This window comes from Pantherophis guttatus, chromosome 17, assembly GCF_059756535.1.
Source record: "Pantherophis guttatus breed Tessera chromosome 17, ASM5975653v1, whole genome shotgun sequence".
Classification (NCBI taxonomy): Eukaryota; Metazoa; Chordata; class Lepidosauria; order Squamata; family Colubridae; genus Pantherophis; species Pantherophis guttatus.
In genome coordinates this window covers 1,240,709-1,261,883 of record NC_142079.1, presented here as the reverse complement: position 1 = coordinate 1,261,883, position 21,175 = coordinate 1,240,709, and the positions used below count along the sequence as shown (strand labels likewise).

General features: G+C 46.7%; 2 protein-coding genes across 4 annotated transcripts in view; one reads left to right on the top strand and one right to left on the bottom strand.

Annotated features, from left to right (window-relative positions):
• Positions 1–963: 963 nt before the first annotated feature.
• CUX2 (cut like homeobox 2) overlaps positions 964–21,175 on the top strand; it is a 94,063-nt gene continuing 73,851 nt past the window's right edge. Inside the window, exon 1 of one of the 3 annotated variants that reach the window (XM_060691934.2) lies at positions 964–1,102. In XM_060691934.2, the coding sequence (XP_060547917.2) occupies positions 1,037–1,102 (66 nt within the window). In that variant the 5' untranslated portion in view covers positions 964–1,036. Of the gene's footprint in view, positions 1,103–18,357; positions 18,648–21,175 lie in introns of those variants that run through there. The other 2 variants (XM_087880142.1, XM_087880143.1) reach the window with 2 other exon arrangements.
• On the bottom strand, positions 2,282–6,430 carry MYL2 (myosin light chain 2). The gene is made up of 7 exons (XM_034428832.3): positions 6,141–6,430; positions 5,250–5,339; positions 4,422–4,497; positions 3,534–3,638; positions 3,059–3,134; positions 2,700–2,748; positions 2,282–2,539 (listed from the first exon to the last, which is right to left on the bottom strand). Exons 1-7 carry the CDS (start codon positions 6,141–6,143, stop codon positions 2,441–2,443), a joined length of 498 nt encoding a protein of 165 aa, XP_034284723.1. The 5' UTR covers positions 6,144–6,430; the 3' UTR covers positions 2,282–2,440.

Here is a 21,175-nt window from a genome sequence, read left to right as displayed (position 1 = left end):
TAAAATGACTCCCAAAGCCTCAGCGGGGGCTATTTTTTCCCCTCTAGCACCCTGTAAAGGTGACTTTCCTCCTTGCCCTTGAAACACCTGGCACGGTTATTGATTCTGTTGTTATTATATTTTTACTGTGCGGCTGTTGCAGAGTCGAGCCATTTCCCTGGTTTGGCAGGTTCTATTAGCCAAAGAAGATTAAGGGATCTGTTTCTGGCACCTCATTTTTTCCAATAAAAAGGAGCAAGGCCCAAGAAGGCCTCTGGGCTGCGCATACAGAAGGACTCTGCAAAGATCAGATGGAGAGAAAAGAGGTGAAGCGCCTGTAATGGAATCCATGACCTCCAGTTCATTCTTGAATTAATGTTGGTCCCTCATGTTGATCCTTGTCAGCAGGGGTGCAGAGTCTCCTAAATAAGCCACGATGGCTTAGTGTCAACCAAGCTTTGCCTTATGTTCTTCCTAGGGTTGATGTTATACGGATATGGCTTCATTATAAACCAGTTACGCATCAGATCTTAAGCCTTTCTAATTTTCTTATTTCTTACATCTTAAAAAACAGAAGACCACCTCAATAAGACATTTTAAGATGTAAAGTGGAAAAATGCCCTTCGGTCCTTTCAATGCTAAGAGGCAGAGCGGATGAAAAGGGGGGTGTGGAGTTACTGAAGTAGGATCATGACTCCGATTTATTGTTTGTGCTTTTCTAGGTACCAGACAGTTTTACTATTTATAGACCACTGTGAATGAGCTGTGTTATCTCACAGCATGTTAACAGAGAGCAAATGCCATGCCTTAAAGATTGCACCTGTGTGTGGTTCTTGAAAAGCCTGGGAGTTGTAATCCCAATATAGCTGGAGCATTTCAGGTTGGCCGGCTCACAAAAGTAGACCACCAAGCTAGTAGTCATTGGAAATTTGGTTTTGCAATCCTGGACGCTCAACACAAACTCTGCAGCCACTGGCTTTGGATGGGTCTCTCAACCTATGTTAGGTTAGCCTGCCTGTTACGGCTGACTTCATGACCAGCTACTTGGAAAGAGCAGATGATGGACAACTTTACATGCACCCAGAAGGACAATCGTGTGGTTCCAGTCGTGTGCTTCCATTGGGTAAGAGATTCACACTAATGTAGTACCTGACATATTGGGGGAGTGGGAGGGAGAGGGATCCTGGGTTCACATTTCCATGAACGGCAGGAGATGAGATGTGCCTACTGACCTTTTCAAGGGGTTACTCTGGAGATAGAAGGAAATAGAAATGCAACTCAATGGAGGGAAATTAAGAGAGAGAGTAGGTGAGTAAGATCAATAGAGCTGTGATGGCACAATGGTTAGAATGCAATATTTCAAGCTAACTCTGCATTCCCACTGCCAGGAGTTCGATCCTGACCATCTCAAGGTTGACCCAGCCTTCCATCCTTCTTAGGTCGGTAAAATAAGAACCCAGATTGTTGGGGCAGTAGGCTGACTCTGTAAACTGCTTAGGACTCTAAAGCACTGTGAAGTGGTATATAAGTCTAAGTGCTATTGCTATAATAGGTAAGAAGCCTCCATAGATGTGTTGGGTTCCTAGCAAATTTCCATACCCTGGTGAAAATGGCTGCCTTATTCCATCAATAGGATTACTTAGCTGCTTTTAGAAGGTGCGCACCTGGCATATTTTTCTCTGCTTTGGTGTGTTGCTCCTGGATGATCAAAAGAGGGAATCTCCAGGGGGATTCTCATCATACATGACTGGGACCTAAACTTTGTGAGCAAACCTAGATAACACCTGTAGGCCAATTTTTTGTGTACCCATGCCTTCCTCCAGTTGAACATCAGACGAGATGCCTTTTCCCAATTTTCATGCTTTTCTCTTTCAAGATGTGGGGTCATTGGGTTGTGCAATGTGTGTCTGTGTGGTGTCTTTTATTTATTGCTAAGTTGGAATCTTGCTTTTCTCTAACCTAACCTGAGCATGACTGGTTCAGGAATTCTGGGAGTTGAAGTCCACTTTGTAAAGTTGTAAAGTTGTCATCGTTCCCCACCCCTGCTCTTCAGAAATGGCTAGAGCAGCAGTGGCAAATTTGTGGTCCTGTTGGCAGAGCCTCCTCCTGCTCAGCTCCACGTACTGTTGTTGGACAGCCTCTCAGCCTTGTGTGTTAAGTGGGAAACGCACCCTGCTCTGGCATCAGCAGAGAAACACGTGGCTTGCTGTGAGCACAGCTTATTCCATTCCCTCATCCATAATCATTCATCAAGGGCTGCTCAGATTTTCTGAATAATTCAATACAAAGGCAATTTTAGAAATAGGTTTCTCCAGACACGGCTGCATTCTTTGTACAGATAGGACAAAGGGCTGGGACTGCCAAGAGGATGACAACACACAGGGAAGACACAACAGCCCAGCTTAGCTAGCCAGAGAAGGTATCGCTTCTGTCATCACACCGAGTGGCCTACCACTAGTTCTTAATCTTTCTCTTCTCCATGTGTGATGATGTGCACCAAATTCTTATAGTCAAGATTGCCGGTCACATCTGGAGGGAAGGCTGCAAACATTTGGTCTACCTGGAAGAACAAAGAAGCCAGAGCATTTCCTCTTGAGTTTTAATACCTCAGCGGCTCTTGCTAAAATTGCAAATCTTCATTTTGAAGACAGTCCAATGGGCTGCACTCTCAAATTGCATTCCCAAGAAAGGCCGCCGAATGATTCAGAAATTTCTCTTACCTCTTCCTTTGAAAACCGTTCTCCTTGCGTCATGAGCATCTCTTTAATGCTGAAAAATAAAAACCGGATTAGATGCAAAGGAATATCAGTCTCAATTCCACCCATCGCTCGATGCGAAGAATAGAAGTGATAGCTTTCTCATTGCTGAAATTCAGGCTGGAGCACATGGGGATGGACCAAAAAGATCTTAATTGCTTTTAGGATAAGTGGGCGGGTGGCTGATTGTACATTTGCATCACGGCAGATTGTCCAAAGAGAGGTGATGCTAAACAAATGCTTATTAAGGGGCTGAAGAGAAGCAGAAAGGGCTCTGGGGATCTTCTGACCATTTTAAGCGGAGAAGCTCCAGAGATACTTACTAGTTTGCTTTTAAGCCTTTGCTGTCCGGATCAAAGACTTTAAATGCATTTAGAATGGTTTCCTCTGGATCTGCTCCTGGAAAATTAAAAGGAAATAAAAGGGGATGGACAGAAAGTCTAAGAAAGCTGAACCCTTTATAAAAGTGCTCCTTCTTGCAATGTTTGTGGGAAGGCTGAGGCTACGCAGAAAATAAACGGGCAGGTGAACCAGAATAAAACCCTCCTTGAGCCACACAAGGAAGCTCTCTGGGGGGATTGGGAATCCAGCACATCACTTTAAATGTACCTTTGCTTCTTTGTTTTTTATCCTGCTTGTTTTTATATGGGATTGTTTTTATTAGAGAGATAGAGAGATATCAATATAGATAGATATAGATTAGATACAGATACAGATGTCTGGGTGGGTGGGTGGGTGCCTGAACATCTTATCAAAGACACCCACTGTTTGCAACTGAGTCGTAGCTTCCAATCTTACCTTTAAGCTTTTCTCCAAACATTGTCAAGAACACGGTGAAGTTAATTGGTCCAGGAGCTTCTTTGATCATGGCATCAAGCTCTTCATTTTTCACATTCAGACGCCCTAAAGGAGGCCAAACCAAACCAAACCCAACCCATCAGCAGGGAGCAGAAAGAATCTCTCCTAAAGAATCCCTTAAAATATTGAGAGACCTATTGTGATTGTGCTAAGCGTAGCTATTTTGAGTCAATGCAAAGTGTGGGTGACCTTGGGGGATGAGGGGAAGGTCAGAGAAGAGAAGGAGGAGCCCCCAGTGGCGTAGTGGTCGGAGGAACAAATTTAGGAAGGACCTGCCCTAATGAATGAAGCAATTAAAAGTGATGGAAGGAAGTTTTGGACTTTCAGTCTTGCAAAATTCTGTTAATGTAGCCTTACACTAAAGTAGAATTAGCTCATCTGGTGGAGTTTTCTGTCTGCTTTACCTGACAAGCAAGCAGCAGACAAGTAGCATCTCTCCCATCCCTGCCTAATGCAGAAGAATGGAGAATTTCTTACATTTACTGCCAAAACTGCAAACATTGAGAAACTCATAGATACCCAATCATCCATACTAGCTGCATTTGGCTTGGAAAGATATAAATCACCTTGACCTAGAACGCTGTCAAAATTGGAACTATCCATTCTATTTCAAGCCAGAGTTCTGGATTTCTGGATTTCTTATTTCTCGTGGTCTACATTTTAGTCTAATTTTGACTAGATATTAAGATTTTGGGCAGGGAGAAAGGAATGATAATGGAAACATTTTTTCTCAATGGGCTTCTGTATAAATTACTAATAGTAATTAATAGTAATAATAATTACTAATTACTAATTACTTTCATAATGTAAAGGCGTTTCTTGGCTTACCTAGTGCTGCAAATGTATCTCTCAGATCTGATTTGTCAATGAAACCATCGCGGTTCTGATCCATGATGGTGAAAGCCTGAAAGGGGAGAAACGGCAATGGCTGGTATGCATGAGTGGCGTGTACGAAGTACCTTGTCTTGCTGTTAGATCGACCACCGTCGCTTTTGAAGCCGCTCCCAGCTGTCATCACACAGAAGTGTGTGCCCAGCCTTTCAAATACCTCTTTTGAAATCTTTCCACAGCCCTATCCTGCCATTATGCAAGATACATCATTGAACTCAGGGTCTTTCTGGGATCCTCCAGACTGTTGGGGAATGCATAAGGTTTAGGAAAAGATAAAAATCAATTCAATCTTATACCATTGACCCAGGAGGCAAAATCAAATCAAATCAAATAAATGAACTTTCCATGGCTGGAATTATAAGTGCACGAGGAATCTGGCAGACTTTATGCTGCAATATTCAGCTAGGGCATTTCAGCTAGGTTCCAGGACTAAGACCAGGCTTCAGATTAAGCTCCAATAAAGTCTTTTTAAATTGGTTATTACAGCCTTTGATCTACAAGAATGTAGAATCATCCAGGACTTAAGCACACACTTCCATGCTTTTAAAAAAACCTGATGGGCTGAGAGTCCGGTTCCTCAGGCCTTAGATCGTGCAGTACGGCTGAAATTCAAATACGGACTCTTAATTATGCAGGTAGAGCAGAAGCCAAGAGGATGTTAGCATTTTGCCTACGTTTTCCATGTTATTGGGTCAGGGTATTCTGCTCCTTTGGATTTGTAATACAAACTCTTTGTAAAACATTTTACCGCCTCTGTTGACATACCTCCTTAAACTCCTGGATCTGTGCTTGTTCAAACATGGAGAAGACGTTAGAATTGGCACCTTCTGCCCTCTTCTTAGCTTTCTTGGGTGCCTTTGGGGAGATTAAACACGACATCATTCAGCGGCATCTCCCTAACTTCTAAATGTCCCTTCTGCTGGGTCAAATAATGGCCCCAGGCCTCCTTTCCAGAGCCATAAGATGAAAACAATACCATTCTTTACTGTTTTATTGGTCAAGGGAGTTATGGGACCACGATCAGTTGTACCATCCGTAGAAAATGCCCTGTGAAAAGTCCACGAAGGGGTTTCTCTGACTCGAGAAGTTTTACAATTTCACATTTGATGGTGGAGGCAGAGATGCACAAAAGACAGAGATGTACAGATATATAGATTTTAACATTTTGAGGTCTAAAAACTTTGTGCTTAAAGTAGAAGGGTAAATTAGAGATTTTAAGAAAGGATTAGAGTACAGAAAGAGACAGAACGTGTGAAGGGGAACATGCCGGTATAATAGCAGTGGTCTGAGAAAGATGTCAAGCCAGCAAGGAAAAACGGATGGAGTCCATTTTGGGCACCACTAAATCATTGCTTCGGACTAAGTTATAAAATCATCTGTATTGATAAACATCCTAGGTTTGAAAGAATGTGTGTGTCTTGATTAAAACCCCTACGAATCCATTAATTCCAGCTTCACTGGCCTATCCACACTTCTTTCGAAGGGATGTCAGGGCGTAAGCTCATTCTTCCTGATACTGGAACTCTTGTTCTTTAGAACATCCTCACTCACTGAAAGGCACCCTCTATTTTTTATCTGGAATGCTTGGATTCCTGCTTCTTTCCTTCCCGTTCCAACTCACGGCCCCTCCCTCCCTCCCTCCCTCCTTTTACTCACCATTTCTAAGACCAAACTGTGCAGCTCAGGGTGCTGTTCGGAGACGGTTCCTTCGGCGGGTGCCCCCTTTGCTCTGCCCGAGGAGACAATAAATAAGGCCCAACCCAGATTATAAATAAACCCATCTCCTCTTTTGGCTGTAATAGGTGAGTTAATCCTCTCCTCCCTCCATTCTCTCTTCTGCCTTCTTAAATATCAGCCTGCATTGTCATGTGGTGACATGCCAGAACAACAGAGGCCCCCAAGGTTACGGACATGCCAGCCGCCCGGATGGCCTTTCCATTTAAGATGTCGACGCAGCGTCCTCCCAGGCAGCCAGATAATAGCCGGACACCTGTGGGTGTCAGTTGGTCTTCAGTGTATGCATTGGAGAGCCCACAAGGAAATAAACAATGCATTCTCTACCTCTGTATGTATATATATATATAAATCCGATGTCTGTTTCGATCATCCCTTCAAACAATAACGGGAACAAGACATGGAGCCTAGAACCGGGGCGCTGCAGATGGGGAAAGGTGTGAATCTTCACAATTAGAGGTCCAGGACGCCCACTTAGCTGCAAGCCACTGATTTCCCCTGACCCATTCTGGGATTGTGTGAATTGACTCAAACAATGAATTCAGTGTCAGCAGTGGATGGGGAGTTAAGTGGCCTTGGAGAAGCCAAGTCAGTCCCGGGGAGTACGTGGACGGATGGGAGACCCCGAGGAGATCCTAGGGTTCTAGGCTAGAAAGTAAAAACACCATCAAGAATGAAATCCTGAAAGACAGCAGGAGCAAACTGTAAAGGGATTTTTAATCTACCTCGCAGGGACGTTTTGCCAAATAGAGAAGAGAGTTTAAACCTTTCTCTTATTGAGAAGCTCAAAAGCTTCTAAAAACTAATCTTAGCCCACCAGGAAAAGGTCACTGTGAGTGTCCCAAGGCCAAAGTGGCCTCTCTAGATTCAGTTATGGCTGACCAGCAGGCCAGGCACCTTCTATCCTTTGCACTTGTATTTTTAGCTGGTGGTCTCTGCTCCTGAGCATTTTCCCTCCCCTCCCCTCCCCTCCCCGGGATTGGAATACACTTAGACAAAGGGATGGGCAGGCAGGGAAGGTGACACAGTCCAAACAATGCCCTCCATATATTTCACAGTTGCCTGCAGCTGTCTTAACCAAACACGATGGAAATGGATGCGAGGCTGAACACCTGCTGCTGTTGGACTGAGGTCCTTTCCCCTCTCTCGCCTCTCTCGCTCTCTCTCTCTCTTTTCTGTCTCTGTCTCGCTCTCTCCCCCCTCCCTCCCTCCCTCTCATTCTCTTCTCTCTTTCTCTCTCTTTTCTTTCTCTCTCGCTTTTCTGTCTCTCCCTCTCTCTCTCTCTCTCTTCTCTCTCTCTCTCCCTCTCCCTCTCCCATTCTCTCTCTCTCTCTCTCTGTCTCTCCCCCCCTCTCTCTCTCTTTAAATCTCCCTATGAATCAGGCAAAGACAGATTCTCTTATTCAACCATCCAAAGCCTACAATCTATATATAGGCCTCTTCGGTCCTTTACATTGTTATCTCTAAAGTACCGGTAGCTTTTCCCAAGGGAGTCTCGGCCCTGCCAGCTTCAGAATTCCCAGAACTTTTGAAAAATTGGGATTTGCAGGCTCCTGTACACGAATTCATTTGAAATCAGTGAACCTACTAGCATGTAAAAATAATTTTAAAAAACCCTCCCAATCCCCCCCCCTTATTTTGCTTGCTTAGTTAATTAGTAAGTAAAAGAGAAGGGAAATTAAAAAAAAAAAAACTTCTTAGGATAAACTTTTTAAAGCTTCTGCATTGTAGGGACATACATTGCTACGCCTGGCCTGAAGACTCAGAATATTGAGGGATTTTATTGGAAGCTTGTTATAATTGTTTTATAGAAAAGACAGTGTCACTCACACTGTGACCTGACCTACTGAGGATGAAAAGGAAGTCTTAAGAAATGTAAAAAGAAAACTTAATCTAACCTTTTTAAGGCAGTCTTTAATATCTCAACAGGGATTCCTATTCTTTTTTATCCGGATTCTTCTAAAGCCAGATGCTAATTCACAAGAGCTTTAGAGGCCTAAAATGCTATCTCAGCTCTCTTCAGCTGGAGCTTTATTTAAGCTTAAACTAGAACAGGAAGAACAATTTGGAAAGGATCAAAAATAATAATAATTAAAAAGCTGATTCCTACACATCGAGTGTCGTGCTTTGCCTTCCTGCCAGGAGAAACAGAAGGAAAGGAAATCAGAGGAAGAAAAGACGACATGGCACTGGGTCACCTCCCCAGGAAAGGAAGAAAAGCCGGAGGGAGAACATCCCAGCTATTCTGGAGCAGAGAGGCTCGGTGATAGGGGAAGAGCCAAGGCATTTAAAAAAGGATTTAAATAGAAAGGGAGGCCGAGCATGCAAGACAAAGGAGGGACAAGAATAAATGTCCAGATAGCTTATTCCAGCCAAGCCATGCAACTTGTGCAGGGGCTGCAGCAGGGGCTTTTCAGTGGGGTGAGCCAGTGAACCAGTGACCTGGTGATCCTGTCCACAAATCACCCCATCCTTTTTCAGTTGCAAGACGTAAAAGATAACAGAAAATAGAGGGTGGAACTTCCCTCGCACCTCAGAGGATGCTTTTGTAGTGATGCCACCCTTGTCTGTTCACAGGTGACCCCATCCAAGGATTCTGGTGGGAAAAAATTAACCAAGTGTGCACATTGATGAGATTATGCCCTCAGTAACCCTAACTGTCCTGCTTCGGTTTCTGTTCCCACCACCAACCTATACTACCTTTTGAAAAGTGCAACAAGATAATGCTAGACTGGAGTTCACGATTTATGAGCTAGGGAATTCTGAGATGGCCACGTGAATTCCATTACAAAGCACTATTATTTTATCATCATTTCTGTATCCGGCAACTACCTCTAAATCCCTGAGATGCTTCAGCAAAAGATATTAAAGCAGAAACAGATTAAACAGCATGGCAAGTTTGCATTTTATTGTGGCCTGGGCTGCAGAAATCTGCTACCATTGATTCAGGGCCTCTTGTGAATTAAAGGGAGAGAGAAAATGCATCCATGGACAAGGAGCTTCCTAATAAGACAATTTTGCAAGCTGTTTCGTTTTCTATTTACAGCAGGGGTCTCCAACCTTGGCGATTTTAAGACTTGTGGACTTCAACTCCCAGAGTTCCTCAGCCAGCTTTCCTTTCCTTTGCTTTGCTTTGCTGGCTGAGGAATTCTGGGAGATGAAGTCCACAAGTCTTAAAGTTGCCAAAGTTGGAGACTCCTGATTTCCAGTATGGTGATTTAAGAAAGGAAAAAGGAATCTGAGCTTTGCCTGCCCTCTTCTGACGAAACCTGATAACAACACTACAATTCATTTAAAAAAAAAAACTTCAGGTAATTCTTTCTTCCCTCACCATTGGGCCATACCTGGGAGTGTATTTAACCACAGTGGCTTTTAAAATAATGTTTATATATATTTTAAATGATCTATATGATTTACCTTGTCAAAAAAAAAAAGCAGTTATTTTAATTAAGACCCACACACACACCTCGATGGTGTCACCCACTTATGAAAATGTTGTGGCTGCTCATGATTCTTTAGGTGAGTCCTAAGAATCTTTGATGTACCAGAGTTTGATGATTTGTAGCTGTTACCTTGGATAGAGTTTTCTGCAACAATGAGTATTTTCATTAGAGAGATATATTTCTTAATTTGATGAAGAGACTTTTTCCAACAATGGGGAAATATGGTAGCTTTATATCAATTTTTAGCCCACACTATGAATTGATATTTCTACTTTGAAGTTTCCCACATAAACTAAGAAACCAGTTTTGGTAAGTCAACTTCTTCCAAGTCTCACGAAATTCTGTGAAATCTATCCCACAATAGTAGTTGTGGCCTAGACCAAGGGTCTCCAAACTTGGCAACTTTAAGACGTGTGGACTTCAGCTCCCAGAATTCCTTAGCCAGACATGCTTGGAGAAACTATGATAGCCATCAGTTTGCTCTGAAAATGAAGAGTGAATTAGCAAGGAGAGCTGTCCTTGGTGCTGCGCTAGGATTCCATATACTGTAGCGCAGTGATGGCTAACCTTTTTGCCGTCGCATGCCAAAAGTGGAGGAAGCGCGGGGGGTCGCACGCACATGTTCCCACACCCATAATTCAATGCACCCCCCCCGCACATGCCACATGACCCCCACGCTTTTGGCACACAATGGCACAGTGGGCCTGGTAGGCCTGTTTTTCGCCCTCCCTAGGCTCCAGAGGCTTTCTTGGAGGCTGGGGAGGGCGGCCTTCCCCACCCACCTGTAGGTCCTCCAGAGGCCAGAAACGGCCTGTTTGCTGACTTCTGGTGGGCCCAGAAGGCCTGAAAATCAGCTGGTCGGTGCCCACATGCCTGCCGGAGCTGAGCTAGGGCAACGCTCATGTGCCCACTGATATGGCTCCACATGTCACCTGTGGCATGCATGCCATAGGTTCGCCATCACAGATATAGAGCAACCTTGGTCACTTAAAGATGCCTGGATTTCAACTCCCATGGCTGGCTGGGGAATTCTGGGAGTTGAACAGGCATCTTCAAGGGGCCAAGGTTGAGACACACTGCCATCGAGCCCTTCTTTGGGTTTGGGCTTAGCTTTGGACTTTTCACTGGTAGACTGGATCTTTAAAGGAGCCAGAGACGAGATCTGTCATTTGCCTGCCAATGCTGTCTGTGAAAAACGATAGCAAGCCTCAGGTTTACTTTGTGTAAAATGAAAAAGAGTTAACTTCTAGAGACTGGTGCTAAGATTGGAGGTTAAAACCTTTGTTGGTGATCTTCTTTTGGGTCTTCAGAAACCGATAATAGAGATGCAGGGTACACCAGAAAGGAAGTGCAGGATAAATGGTAACAGTTAAAACCTCGTTTTCCTTGGAGCCAGGAGGTTTGGTGGCATGGCTCTCTGGTCCCTTCTTTGATCATCAGAGTGAGGAGGAAATTAGCCCAATGTGTGGATCGAGACAGCCCCAAAGCCTTCACTTTCAATCAAGCTTTGGGTGCTGCTTCTCTTTCTCTCCTCCTCCAGAGTTCTGCAAGATTAATTGGCCCTGGGTGCAATTATCTTAATTTCCAGCATTAGGAAAAATCTATAAATGTCAGGAAGTAACATGCAATGGCTTAATGTGACTTGTCATAAAAAAAAAAAAAGCCCAGCTGGGGTCCTTTGGCCTCGCTTTTGAATCTGCACAGTACTTAAATATCCAGAAAGGAGCACAACGGAACCAGATAAGTTACCACAAGCAGCCGAAAATAGGGACACTTGTTGAAGGAAAGAAGAATTCCATCACAAAGATGTGCATATATATATATTTTATTTCAACTTCTTACTTTATTGGACTTTTGCCTCTGTTGAGTTGCAAATCCCCTTCAATTCTAAACTCAGCTGGACTCACCTGTTAGCTTGAAAATACCCACAAGAGTTTTCTAAGGGCCAGCAAACTTTCTATACTTGTACATTTAAAGGAACCAGAAACAAGGACAAAGGTTGAAATGGCAGCTGAACCAGGTTCACTCTTTGCTGATGAGAAGGCCCGAGTCCAAGGATCCTACCCCAGTTGGTTGGTTGTGAGTCGATCTAATGATCTAAACAGGAGGAATTCCTCTTGAAAAACAAAAAGATACTCAGGAATCCAGATTGTCCTTGACTTAGAATAGAATAGAATTCTTTATTGGCCAAGTGTGATTGGACACACAAGGAATTTGTCTTGGTGCATACACACTCGGTGTACATAAAAGAAAAGATACGTTCGTCAAGAATCATAAGGTACAACACTTCATGATAGTCATAGGGAAACAGTCAATATAAATCTTAAGGATACCAGCAACAAGGTTACAGCCATACAGTGATAAGTGGGAGGAGATGGGTGATAGGAACGATGAGAAGATTAATAGTAGTGCAGACTTACTGAATAGTTTGACAGTGTTGAGGGAATTACTTGTTTAGCAGAGTGAAAAAACTGTCCTTGTGTCTAGTTGTTCAGGTGTGCAGTGCTCTATAGCGTCGTTTTGAGGGTAGGAGTTCAAACAGTTTATGTCCAGGATGCGAGGGGTCTGTAGATATTTTCACAGCCCTCTTTTTGACTCATGCAGGATACAGTACAGGTCCTCCATGGAAGGCAGGTTGGTAGCCATGGTTTTTTCTGCAGTTCTAATGTTCCTTTGCAACCCAACAAGATCTGTCTTGTTGGGTTGCAGAACCAAACCAGGCAGTTATAGAGGTGACTTATGACTACAATTGGGATGAAAACTTCCATTGCTAAGCAATGCTGCTTTAAACGAATCACACCCAATTCTACAACCTTTTTTGCTTTGGGCTTTGTGCGTGTGTTCTGCCTGGCTCTCAGTAATCCTGCGGTTAATTCTCTTCCTCTTTGATTGAAAGCGTCTTGTGTTCGAGGGCTTGCAAAGGGATCTTTCTCTAAAGCTGAGGAGCCAAGCTTGCTCAAAGCAGCTGAATCTCTCTCGGTTGCAACACTTTCATAGACCTTATGCCCTGACTCGGGCACTCCGTGTGTGTATGTGTGTGTGTGTGTGTGTGTGTTTAGTGAGATACCAGCCGTGTTTGTGTGACACTGGAGTCCTGCAAGAGTTCTCTGCACCTGCCTCCCTAGATCCGCTGTTCTGTTTGTACTCCTTCTAGGGCTTTCTGTCATGCAACAGGAAACCTGGCCCCCCTTTGTGCTTGCCGTCAGCCCTTTCATGTGGGTAAATTAACACGAAATCAAGCAAACTAATTAACCTTGCTAGCTTTCTGCCGGCTAACTCCATAACAGAATTCCCTCTCCTGTGGCAGAAGGGGATAAATCACGCTTTTCTTGCAAAAGAGAAGAATGTTATCGGGGCCTGCCAGAAAGAAAGAAAGAAAGAAAGAGGGAAGGAGGCAGAGCATACCAAAATGGAGGGAGGGAATGGGGGGGGGGTAAGGAGGGGAAGTAGGTTAATCAACCCTTTTCTTCTGCTCCTTTTTTATCGCAGGAAAGAGGGCTGGCCTATTAATTAGAAAGCCTTTTTTCATGTAAAACACAGCATTCTCTGTAGATAAAGCAGGGAGGTATTTGATTCTCTTGCTGTGACTTGCGTGTTCCTGTTGTTTGATGGGCTTCCTCTTCTGCTGGGTTGCCGGGGCCAGGGGGGGGGGTGTCCTGCTCAGCTTTGAAATTTCAGGGTTTTTTTCTCCTCCTGGGGTGAATCTATCCATGGGACGGGACAGCTGCTTTTGTCTTTCCTCTGGTTGCTTAGTCCCGTCCAGCATTCACCTGTGCAGGTGGGATAAATCAAATCAGGATGATGTTAATTAACAGATTAACTTCACCCATGTGCATTTGGGGAAAAGAGGGAGAAAGACCCCTGCCTCAAGTAGTAAATCTCTCTCTCTCTTTTTTTTTTTTTGTAGTAAATAGTAAATTTTGTAGTAAGTAGTAAATCTCAATGGGTGGAAAGAATGGGTCTAAATTGGGAATCTCGTTTCACAATGCTACCGATGTGGTCCGATTTAATCTCCGTGTTTCACTTGAATCTTGGGAAACGTATTCCTGGGAGTTGGCTCATGGAACAGGCTCCCCTTGCAAGCAGCCATCGGTGGCTTCTCCACAGGTCTTGTTGCCCCATTCCCAGCCCTCATTCCCTGGAAGAAGGTACCGTCTCTCAGAATTTATTTTGTTCCTGAAAATGGAACGATACAATATGGATCCCAGATGAGCCTGCAGATGCCAATGCCTGGCTGTTAAAAATCCAGCTGTTGCTATACTCTGTGCCTACATCTGTGTGGGTGAGGGAAGCCTCTGATTCCATCTGGATCTTCAGCCGTCCAGAGTTCAAGGGATCCTGAAGGAAGGAATAGATAAAGAGGAGAAGGCAATCTCCAGTTTGGTTGGGTTGCTTCTCCAAACATTCACTTTATTGCTGTTGTTGCTGCTAAATACAATTTAAACGCACACACATATGATTTTTTTTTCCCTGGCAGGAATTACGTACAGTACTAGGTCCCTGTGGGTCACAAAGATAACATCAGGTCTCTCTGCAATCAGAAATGGTTACTTGTGCATCTCACTGAAGGCAAATGCAGTGATCAGTTTAGGGCTATTGATTTTTTAGAGTTGGTTAGGAGAACCCTGCCTAGAAGTAATCCCCCTCCAAATGGGCATATGGCTCCGTTATCTGAATACTAGTCGGTTCGCAAGTGGGTTGAAGAAAGTCCCCTCTTGATTAGTATATATGGATTTGAAAGCTACGGGTTTGCAAAATTTTCATTTGAGTCAAAATATCTGTATCTTGCTTAATTCTGTCTTCTCTGGCTATATAAGATATCGCTGTGTGTCAGCTTTATAGGAGGATGCTTTTGACTCACCTAGCACCTATGCAAGCGTTTGGGTGTACCTAGGAGCATGGGTATTGTGTGCGTGCGCTCACACACCAACGGATACATTCCCATTCCAACGAAGTATAAATTCCCCTTGACCAATCCAATTTCCCAGGAAATCAATGCATCTTAACATGAGCTAATATTTATGAAATTGAATTTTGCCAGGCAACTAATGCAGTCCTATTCTACTTTATGCATTTTTATTAAACTAATGCATTTTAAATTTAACTGTCATATTAATGACAACAGGCTCCTGATACTTACAGTGTAAAATAATATATATTTGCAGAAATCGATACCAGGCCAAGCAGAAGGGGTTTGTGCTTTGTGAGACAGATATGACAAATTCATGGAGCTACTTAATTTGCTGCTTATGTACATTAGCTGGTAGGTTTGTTTACTGATAATGATTTTTTTTTCCATTTTAAAGAAAACATATATTAAAATGTAAAAAGACGACAGCTGAATTTCCAGGTAAGGAAAGCCAGAGATGGTATGACTGATGGAGGTAGCTATTAAAGATAAGAACAGACCCCACCTGCACCCCATCTACGCACCGATCCTTTTTATCCACTCTGGCACCTATTTTAATGTTTTAACTTTCAGTTAAACTTTTCACTTGGCCCTTTTAATCATTTTAATCGCTGCTGTGTATCACATTGTAATCCTCCCAGAGTTGCTGGATAGCGAGATGAGCAGCATATAAATTTAACAGAATAAATAACCAAAAGGCTTTGGGGGTGTGGGGAGGTAGAAACAGGTGGTGTGGGGCGCAGGCAACTCTGGAGCGGAAGGTTCAGCCGGAGCCTTTGGCTTACTCTGAGAAGTTGGTTATGCAAGGCATGTCTTCCATCGGAGGGAGAACGCCAAAGGGACCTGTTGGTGACGGAGTTGTGGTGGTATAAATATTCATATTATAGATGTACCTCAGGTATTTGGGGGGCGGAAGGAGCAGACACGCAGAGCTGGCGGTGCGCTTGCTTCTTAGCAATCTTCCACAAGTCTGAGTTGTTCTCCTGAAAATAGCAAGCCCCAGGAAACGGGCAACTTCGGTGGAGTTGTAAACTTCCTGCCAATCAAACCCAAAGTACAGAACAGAGAGCTCCCTGCTGTTTAATTACCCTACTGGGCTCCGGACTGCCCCCTTCTGGTCTGCTGGGTGGTTGCCTAGGGGTTTTCTAGGCCTCTGGGGGTGCATGGGGGTGCACTGGAGGGGCGAAGGCAGACTTACTTTAACAACTATGCCTGATCAGATTCCTTTTTCATGCAAAAACAGATATCTTCTCCTGCAAGAGTGAGAGGCAGCTTTCCTGACCTGCAAAGAAATTATCCCCCCCCTCCCTTCCAATGCATTCTTGGGAATGAGGGATGAATGAGGGGTGAGAAATCTCTAGGCATAAGAAAGTGAGGCAATATGGGAACCGTTGTTGCAATCCCATAAAGCAGTGTTTCTCGATCTTAGCAGTTTGAAGACTGCATCCAGCTTTGGTTGCCACGATGTGAAAAAGATGTGGAGACTCTAGAAAGAGTGCAGAGAAGAGCAACAAAGATGATTTTTTTTAAAAAAAATTTGATTTATATGCCGCCCTTCTCCAGAGACTCAGGGCGGTTTACAATGCGTTAAGCAATAGCCTTCATACTTTTGTATATTTATACAGCTTATTGCCCCCACAAACTGGGTCCTCATTTAACCTACCTTAGAAAGGATGGAAGGCTGAGTCAACCTTGAGCCTGGTGAGATTCAAACTTACAGTAATTGCAGACAGCTGGTGTTAATCACAATGCTATCAGTCTGCTGAGCCACCAGGCCCTTTGGAGGGGGGGCTGGAGGCTAAAACATATGAAGGACGGTTGCAGGAACTGGGAATGTCTAGCTTAAGGAAAAGAAGGACTAGGAGAGACATGGTAGCAGTGTTCCGATATCTCAGGGGCTGCCACAGAGAAGAGGGAGCGAAGCTATTCTCCAAAGCACCTGAAGGCAGGACAAGGAATAATGGATGGAAACTGAACAAGGAGAGAAGCAATTTAGAACTAAAGAGAAATTTCCTGACAGTGAGAACAATTAATCAGTGGAACTCCTTGCCTCCAGAAGTTGTGAAAGCTCCAACACTGGAAGTTTTTAAGAAGAGGTTGGATAGCCATTTGTCTGAAGTGGTGTAGGGCTTCCTGCCTAAGCAGGGGGTTGGACTAGAAGACCTCCAAGGTCCCCCAAGGTCCAAGTAACATCATCAGTACTAGGAGGGAGGGAAGGAGGAGAAGGAGGAGGATTAGGATTGTGGAACGCTTGGTGTTTTCTGAGCTGGGCTGTTTTTTTGTGGGCATTTCATTACTAGACTAAGTAATATCATTAATACAATTGCTGATTATATTAGCCTGCAAGATAACAACCAAGTCAGAGAGCACCGAAGACCCCCCAGTTGGCTGGTTTCTTTTGGCCTTTCTAGGCTAAGCAGTGGCCCACTGACCCCACCACTCAAATTTGCCCTTCCTCTGCCAGGCACACCCATGCCCCCATCCCATCCCATCCCAAGGCAGGCCCCGAGGACCCCACCTCCTTTGTCCCTCGGCTACTTCGTCTTCCTTCTGTCGGCCAGCTTGCCGATTCCCCTGGCATTGCTCCTCGGCTGCCGCCAGAGAGCGCTTTCTGCCAAGGCGCCAGCCTCTCTCCCTGCCCGCCCCAGGCAATCTGTTAAAATATCCGCGCCAGTTCTGAATGTGGGGCGAGGGGGAGTGGGGAAGAGGCGAACCTGCTGGCGGAGGTGAGCTGGGCCTAAAGTAAATCACCTGCCCTAATAGGTTTAGACGTTAACAAGCAACGGCATCAATTATTCATGAGCATGCGAAAAAGCAAAACAGACTTAAATCATTTAATAATCCTCGGAGGGAGGGATTTTAAAGCTCCTTGAGATAATGTGTCTCTCCGAGCCTGGGGGGAATCATTTGATCGGAGTCCAGTGTGGCTGTCTTTCAGGAGAGGAGGAGGAGGAGAAGGAGGAGGAAGGAGGAGGAAGGAGGAGGAGGAGGAGGAGAAAAGAGGAGGAGGAAGGAGGAGAAGAGGAGGAGGAGGAGGAAGAAGAGAAGGAAGAAGGCCATCCAGGCCCCATCCTAAACATCTGGGAGGATGGCGCTTAGGAGAGCACCAGCCCCACCGTTGTATGCTGGGCCAACGGAGGCTCCCTTCTTCCTTAGGGAGCAGTTTGGGGAGCTCCTGGTCCCAGGCCAGTTTGCTGAACTCTGGTTTTTTCCCCCCTGAATCGATTAAAGTAGGCTGAGTTTGGTGAGCCAATGGCAGCTTGGCCAAGGTCCACCAAGTCAGCTGCTTGGAGGGCTCAGCCGGGCGTTTCTCAACCTTGGCTGCTTTAAGAGGAGTGGACTTCAACTCCCAGAATTCCCCAGCCAGCCCTGCTTCTGGCTTTGGCCATGGGGCGGGGGGGGGGAGAAGTCCCCGGGCCTGAGCACCCCCGGAGGGGCTGGGCGCTGCTTTGCAAAACTCTGCACACCTCGGACGCTGAAAACCCCAGAGGGGGCCTGGAGTTGAGCCTAGCCCACCCCCCAAATCCGAGCCACCCTGGTCAGCGGCTGGGACGAAGGGGGGGAGCCTTTACACACTTAGAGGTCGGGTCCTCCCCCCTCCTCCCCCCTTCTTCCAACTTCCCCTGCCCGGCAATTCCTGGTCCTCGGAGGGGGCTGGACCCGGGGGGGGACTCCGGGGGGCGCGGCAGCCCCTTGTGGTCCTCGGGCGGCGCTCTCCTCCCCTTCGCCGCTGCCTTGTTCGCGGCCGGGCGGGCGGGCGGGCGGGGAGGAGGAGCGAGGCGGGCCGGGCGGGGGCGCGATTGTTGCAGGGCAGCCGGCGCTTCGGCGAGCGTCCTGGAGGAGGCAGCAGGAGCCGCAGCCAGCCAGCCAGCCAGCCAGGCAGCGGGCGGGCAGGGCTGGTGGCGGGCGGCGCTCCCCGCCGGCTCCCGCGCCCCGCCGCCGCCCGGGCGCACTCACGGCAGGCGCAGCAGGGCGGCCGGGGTCCGGGGCTGCCTCTCCCGCGCCTCCCGCAAGATGGCCGCCGATGCGGGATCCATGGTCCAGTCCTGGAAGCAGCCCGAGCTCGGCCGGCTCCAGGTGAGTGGCCCGCCCGGCCCGGTCCGGCGGCGGCGCGTCCCTGGGCTGGGAGGGGGGAGGGCGGGCGTCGCGGGGCCCGGGAGGGGGAGGCACCGCTGCTCCCCTCCTCTGCCCCCCCGGGAGGGGTCGGAATTGATGCCCGCCGCCGCCGCTCTTTGTTCGGCTTCGCCCATTGATCGCAGCGGGCGAGGGAGGCGCAGAGGGGAAGAGTGGATGGAAGCGCCGCCGGTCCCGCCGCGGACTCTCCTCCCCGCGCCGATCGCGCCCTCCAGCCAGCGGCGCGCCCGCTCCCTCTCCCTCTCCGCCGGCTCGCAACTTCTCCGGGCAGCGCAGGTGACGGGCGCGGAGTTCGCGGCAGCCTCTCGGGGGCTCAGCGCTCAGTAGCGCCCGGTGGGTGGGTGGGAAGGGTCGCGCGAGACGCCTCCTCCTCCTCCTCCTCCTCCTCGGCATTCGCCTCTTCCTCGCTTCCCTCCCGGAGTCGGCCGCCCTTCTCCGGAGCGTTCCCGGCGCTTGGTGGGGGGACCCAGGCGGCGGCTGCAACTTTCGCGTCTCTCTGAGGTCCGCGGCTTCTCGGGCGGGGGGGACGGACGGAGAAGTGGGGCGTCCCGGAAGGGTCTGAAGTCGCTTTCAGAAGTGACTGCGGGGGGGACGGGAGGTACCGCGTCCAGGGACGGCTTATGGGCACGGGGAACGATGGGCGCACCCCGAGACCATCCGTCTCCCTCCCCCCCATGGCTCTTCTCCCCCCTGGTTTCCGGCTCTCCGAACAGGCCCCCAGCCTAGGTGCAAAGCCAGGGTCCCCCTGCTCCTTCTACCCCCACCCCCACCCCCCCACCTCCACGCAGTTCTGAAAAGCCAGCAAGTTCCCTCTTCGGTGGGTTTAGACTCTTCCCCCAGAGTAGCTGTTTCATCTGCTTTAGACTCTTCCCCCCCCCCCCGCACCTGCCCATTCAGGTGCTACACCTCCTGCACCAAAGACAAGAGACCTTCAGATTCCTGAAGACTTTGAAACTGGCAGGACCTCGGCTTTCTTGTGGTGCCTGGGCTGGCAGAAGGCCCCAAGGCTTGAACAGCCTGGCCGAGGTTGGGTGCAGGTATTCAGCTTTTGCAGAGGTTGCTTGGGGGGTTTGTGTGTGGGGGAAGTTGATGAAAACTCTCAGCCCCCTTGATTTTGTCCCAGGCATTTCCCACCAATCCAGGCAGGCTTTTTTAAAACTAAACCTAGATTATTTGTGGGAAAAGCAACATTTCTGCATTCTCCTAAGAGGCTCCCCCAGATATGCGATCAAGCAAGACGATCTGTACCAACTCCTGCCTGAGATACAGAAACCCTTCCGAATTTAGCAAAACTCCTTAATGAGAAGACTGACACAACTGGGCAACCAGCTAAGCTGATGTTTGTGTGTGTGAGTCATTTCCACATGTGAATCAAGCCGCTAACTGCCAATTTGTCCTTTTCTATTTCGTGTCCCAATGCTGTGGCTTAAAGGCTACCTTGCCATGTTCTTCTGCTAGGAAGATCTAAAATAGAAACACTATTCTTTAACAAAGTTTTTTTTCTTTTTAAAGAAAGTGTACGCAGGATTTTGGCCCAAGGTTGAACAATCTTGATAAATTGCGGGTCCGTGTAATAACAAGCTGATAATCTGATCGCTTTGATCACACTGCATTTGTACAGCACATGTTCGCGGAAATGAGGACAGATAAAATTCCTGTCTGGAATGATACTGGGCATATTTCATTTAAGAAAACAATCTAAACAGGGTAATATTACTAATGGAGCCTTTCCTCTTCTGTTTCCTGATAGTCACATAACTAGATTTATGTTTTTGCATTTTTTCCCCTTCCTCTTAGCTTTTTTAATTACGTCTTTTTAAAGGTTGGCAATGTGTCTCCAACATTTTGAATGTTTGCGGGTAGTTTATTTTGCTTTTGCCAACAAAGGAGGGGCACAAGATTTAAAAAAAACACCTGACTATATTGTGATGCATAGTTCCGTAGTTCCCAGTAGAAAGCAGATGATTTTGGGGAAAAGCAGTTTTCAATACGTATCCATTTATAAAATTATAGTCTCAAACCACATATTTATGGCATCTGGTTGCAAAAGCCTGTTTTCTGCTGGGGGTGTCCACAACAGCTCAGTGAAATATGAGCGAGGGGGCAGTTGGGGACCATATTTTCTACCCCAGCTGTCTCGACCAGCTTTTAGGGAGCCGAGAGAGTGGAATTTAGGATGCCTCACAGTCCTGCCGTGAGCAGTTCTTCCCCAGGTGCCCTGCAGGTATGTTCAACCACCGTTTCCATCATAGTAGCCCAGTACTGACCAGGATCCCTTTCCTGTTAGAGTCACATTCCCTTCTGATAATCTCTTGAAGCAATTGGGTGGGGGGGAGGCAGGCTGTGTGCAGGACCACCGTTCAATATGGATAGTTTCTGGCATATTTACTCCTCCTTTCTCTTATTCCTCTTTCCTTCTCTCCTACCTCAAGGAAGGAATAGATAGCCTGCGAATTAAATATTGTTTCACC